This window comes from Xiphophorus hellerii, chromosome 4 (assembly GCF_003331165.1).
Source record: "Xiphophorus hellerii strain 12219 chromosome 4, Xiphophorus_hellerii-4.1, whole genome shotgun sequence".
NCBI lineage: Eukaryota > Metazoa > Chordata > Actinopteri > Cyprinodontiformes > Poeciliidae > Xiphophorus > Xiphophorus hellerii.
The window spans coordinates 615,866-621,146 of NC_045675.1; the positions used below are offsets into that span (position 1 = coordinate 615,866).

At 46.8% G+C, this 5,281-nt stretch overlaps 1 protein-coding gene across 1 annotated transcript; it reads right to left on the bottom strand.

Moving 5' to 3' along the window:
- Positions 1 to 3,327: 3,327 nt before the first annotated feature.
- On the bottom strand, positions 3,328 to 5,059 carry LOC116719221 (forkhead box protein B1-like). Its single transcript, XM_032561702.1, has one exon. It carries the CDS (start codon positions 4,418 to 4,420, stop codon positions 3,521 to 3,523), a length of 900 nt encoding a protein of 299 aa, XP_032417593.1. The 5' UTR covers positions 4,421 to 5,059; the 3' UTR covers positions 3,328 to 3,520.
- Between the last annotated feature and the right edge of the window lie 222 nt (positions 5,060 to 5,281).

Consider the following 5,281-nt stretch of genomic DNA (forward strand, 5'->3'; position numbering starts at 1 on the left):
GTTTAACACTTCATTCATTCATTTGTTGTATTTGTCACTTGCTCAATAAAGAAGAGAGAACATGAAGACAGGAAACGGAACTGTTGCATTCAAAATAAAAGCATGAATATAAACGTTTAACTACTTGAATATTCTTAGCTGAAACTTCAACACAAACAAAATGTATTCAGCTGAAAGTTACAACCAAGTAAACGGCTTCAGAATCGATCTGTGCTCTAAATGTTTTAAAAGTTAGCATAAAGCCTGAAGCACTAAATGAAAATTAGCGCTGCGCCTCAGCGGATTAGCGCCGTAGCTTTAGCAGGGTGTTCCCACCACTGGTATTTAAAGGAACTCAGTGTTTCGGCTGTTTTTCAGTTTTCTGGAAGATTGTTCTAGATTTGTGGAGCAGAAGTTGAATGCTGCTTCTCCATATTTGGTTCTGGTTCTGGTTTCGTTTGGACCCAATCTTCCTGCTCTGATGAAACCGCCTCCACCCGTGGGTGGAAGTGAAGTGAGTGCCAGGGAGGGGGTAATGGGAAGTGACGTAATCATCATCGTCATCATCATCTTCTTCATTGTCTCCTCCTTTCTGACGGTTTGCTAATTGAAGGTTCGGTGACTCCGCCTGGCACCGCGGCCTCTAATTAACGACCGGCGGAGTGATTCATTACAGCTCAGCAGCACATCTTCATCCTCCTCCTCCTCATCATCATCCGGGTTCTGTCAGTTTGGATCTTTTCTGTTTCTGATCTGGAGCAGCTCCTCTTCTTCCTCAGCTCCTCTTCCTCTTCTTCTGCGGTCAGTCTCCGTCTCCTAGCAACGCTGTCAAAGAACCTCAGCTTTAATGGAGCTGACTGTGTTGGGCTACGGGCCGGATCCGCTGGACCTGAGTCCGGGCCGGATCGGACTGATTCTGGGTTCTTCCGAACCGTCCTGTTCGGACCGAACCTCAGACTCAAACAGTAACTGTCTTTCAATTAACTATAGAATTGCACAAATCGGAATTAAGGAAATAAATTAATTTACTGGAAACCCGGTAAGTTTGAGAAAAAAACTCATATTTTTTCATAAAAGGTTTTTTGCTGAATTAAATGATTTTTATTCAAATAGACACGTTGAATAAAACTGCAATCAAACACTGTTTTCGCAGCATAGTCACGCGATCAACGGCGGGACATCTACTGGCGGAACCCACGAAGAAGACAACAGGAAGTAGTTTTCTTAGTAGTTTGTAGTTTTTATTAATTTATTTATTTTTGACAACAGGAAGTTGTAAGTCATTCCAACCTGTTGAATCCATTGCTACTCGATAAAATGGCCGACTACCATAGTAGCCGCCCCCAAGTGGGCGGGGCTTGTCGCTGCAACGCCTCCTCTGATTGGTAGATGATGAGCACAAGCGGTTGAATTATGAATATATCTGATATAACTTCCAACACTGCCTTGACTTTTAATGACTTATAGCGTGATCAGGCTAATTCGCCTGTGATTTCAGTTTCATGTTGTATTTAATAGAATATCGACTAAAATTTGTTCACATTTGTAATGAAAACGCAGCAAATTTCTTCCAACATGAGAGGAAGAAGAAAGAAGCTGATTCTGCAGCATCTTTAACCAGTTACTGACACATTAACTAACCAGCTAACTCTGTTAACTAACCTCTCTAACTAACCTGTTACTATAGTTACGCTGTATGTTTTTCAAAAACCTTCGGGTGCCGGTTCTGTTTGAAATGAACGGACCTGAAACCTGAGATGGAAAGTCCTGGTTCGGCCCAAACAGAACCGGATCAGAAGTCTGGTCAGTAGCTGGTTGATTTTGAGGTTCTGGTGCCGGTCGGGTCAGATCATGTTAGAGTGAGACCTCTTGTTTCTGTACCAGCTTTGTTGCTCTGTTTCGTTGTGACACTTTCTTGCATTTATCACCTTGTCAGTATTAATATTAGTAAATATTCTGCTTACGTTTGTGATATTATGGTTTTATTTATTTCTATTATTTTTCTCATTTAGTCTTTAAAATAATATTTGCACATGACGTCATATATTTTCTCTCTGTGATGACGTCGTTTTAAAATATTAAATGATACGTTCAGATCAGAACTAGTTTTACTTTATTTCCTCTAGTTTGAGAAACTTCTTGGACGACTTTTTACTTTTATTTGAGTAAAAATATTTTACTTACATGAGTTTATGGATCATCTCCACCTCTGCATATAAACACACAGAAAGCGTAACGCTAAAGCCATTTCTTATTTTAATATACATTTCTTTAAATTCGGGCTGCAGGTGAATTTAGTTAGAAAACTGCAGATGCGCGCGCCTGTGTGTTTGACTGAAAATAAACACATTTATCGCAAAAAGACGTTTTTGTTTTATTTATGAAAACATTTTTTTTCCTGTCATGAAAACAAATTTGAAAAAAAAAACACATTGTAGGATCAAATCAAACGAAACAAAGTTTAAAAAAGGACATTTAATATTTTTTTCACACAAAGTATCACACGAAAAAAAGAATAAATTAATAAAACAAAGGAGATGAACATCTAGTAAAATAAAATAAAGTTTCTGATTCACAGAAATATTAAATCTTCTGACTTTCTTCATCGGTAAAAAAAAAAAAGAAAGAAAAACTTTGAACCCGCAACTCCAGAAGCAAAAAGTAAAATCTGTTTTCATCTGAATTACAGAGAATTTCAGCGGAAACTGAATCTGAATGAAAACAGTTTGAAATCAAAGCGACGGGAAGCGAGAAGCTGCTGGAGCTTCACCTGCGGACAGGTGAGCCGCTGCTCCTGAAACACACACACACACACACACACACTTATTATTAATCATTTTCATTATAAAATCACTTTTAGCTTCTGTTTGTCGGTTTCAGTTTCAAACTGTTAATATGAATATGAACTGAATTTGAACGTCAGTAAATTGATTTTGTTTCTGGAATTAAAATGAAATGATTGTTGTAGTTTTTCAACATTTGCAACAATTAGAAAAAAAGAGTAAAATGTGGGATTATGTTTTTTAAAAAGAGCCAGAAATAAATTAAACATTTTTTAAATATGTTCTTTAAATTTTTCTACCAACAGCAAGAGAATGAAGCAAACAGAGGAGCTGCAGACGATTCATGCTTTTTGATGCTCAGGAACATTTTTACAGCAGCATGCGCACACACACACACACACACACACACACACACACACACACACACACACACACACACACACACACACACAGCGAGGCCTCTGGTTCTTCCTTCAAAGTGCTTCTCCGTCGTGGTTCCGTTCGGTAGAACTGTTCTCTCTCAGTTTTCCAGTTTTAGAAACAAACTGAAGTAATTTTTTTCCCCCCCCAGAACTTTCCTCTGAAGTTCTGATAAAGTTCGGTTTCACTCATGAGTTTCCTTCAGCTTCATGTCTCTGCTGGACCCACCGAACCTCCAGATCCGAACCGGGCTCCGTGGAAGGTCAGAGGTCTCATTAACAGACACGAACCCGCAGCTTGCCCCGCGTCTTGCGGTCCTGCGTGGCGCAGCGCGGCGCTCAGTGCACCGCCACCGCGGACTGCAGCGGCTCTGCGGGCCCGGCCGGGCTGCTCTGGCCGGCGGCGGTCTGCGGAGATGTCGGGCTCAGGGAGCGCGGGGAGTGGGCCAGGAAGGCCGGGATGTGTGCGGGCAGGCCGGGTGCGGGTTTGATGGGCACCGGGATGGCGGGCAGAGTCTGTCCGCCGTGGCAGAGCGTCTTCAGCGGCATGCCGTAGGCCGAGTAGTCCGCGGGCGCCACGGAGAGGGGCGCCGCCGGGTCCATGACGCCCGGGCCGTACATGTGCGGCCAGCCCGGGCTCAGCTGGTTGTGCAGCGGGTAGCCGGCGGCCGGGAAGGCGGCCAGTCCGCCGGGAACCTTGTACTCTCTGGCGATGATGTTCTCGATGGCGAACGGGTGCTTGAAGCTGGACGGCTGCGTGGAGCTCAGGCCGTACCCCGCGGGGACCTGCGGGAGATGCGCGGCGGCGTGCAGCGCGCTCAGCCGCAGCTTGGCCTGCTGCTGCAGGTAGTGCGCGGCGTCCTGTGGCTTGCTGGGGCACAACGGGTCCGGCACCGGCACGCCGCCTACCTTGAAGCGTTTCCGGCGTCGCAGGAAGCTTCCGTTCTCGAACATGTCCCCACAGTTGGGGTGCAGCGCCCAGAAGCTGCCCTTTCCGGGCTGGTCCGGCCGGCGCGGGATCTTGATGAAGCAGTCGTTGAAGGAGAGGTTGTGGCGCAGGGAGTTCTGCCAGCGCTGCGTGTTCTCCCGGTAGTAGGGGAAGCGCTCCATGATGAACTTGTAGATGTCGCTGAGCGGCAGCATCTTGTCCGGGCAGCTCTGGATGGCCATGGCCGTCAGGGAGATGTAGGAGTAGGGCGGCTTCTGGTCGCTGTACGTGTTCCTGCCGGGCCGCGGCATGGTTCCGAACAGCCCGAATCACTCCAGTCCGAGTCTCTCCAAACTTTCAGCTCCTCACTGTGTCTTTACGCACAGCGACTCGCATGGTTCCGTCTGGGCTGGGAGGGAAACTCTGAGTTAAAGTTCAGGGAAAGTTGGATGAGCAGCAGCGGATGGTCCTCCGGTTCTCCTCCGGCAGGCAGCGGGGCTCCGTTCTGTCTGTGGCCGCTGCTGCGCTGCGCTAGGCGGCCCTGTCCTCCTCCATGTTCCGCTCTGCTCCGCTCGGCTCCCTGCGCGGCTGTCAGCGCCGGCAGCGGAGCGGCTTCATTAATGGGACGCTTTTCCACAGTCACGTGACGGCCACACGCAGGAAGGGGGGTGGGTGTGTGTGGGAGCCGCGCACGCTCACGTGGACGCCCTCAGGTTGAGTGGAGGAGCAGCTGGCGGAGCTGCGGCCGGGCAGAGGAGGCTGATGATGGGGAGGATCCGCGCTGCGGGTCGTTGCGGAGCCTCTCACGCACGGTGTGACTGTGGGAGCGGCGGGTGCGTGTTTCTGAGTGGGCTGTGGGGCCCCTCCAATTTGCTGTGACAAATAGGTCCGCTGAGAGCCGCTTTCATTTCTTTATCCTCTTCAGCGCTGCTGAGGAAGAGGAGGATGAGGAGGAGGAAGGCTCAGGTAAACAAGCTATAAAAAAATCTAAATATGAAGAAGTAAAAAATGAATTAATTTAATTTCTGCGGCCTTTTTATATAATTTATGGGTTTTTTTTGTTACTTTTAATCAAATATTAAATGTTCACGGTTCGTTTTTTCTGCTGCTTCTGGATTCATATTTTCTTTATTTAATCTCCTTTAATGTCGCGGACAGCGAGGAAAATTAAT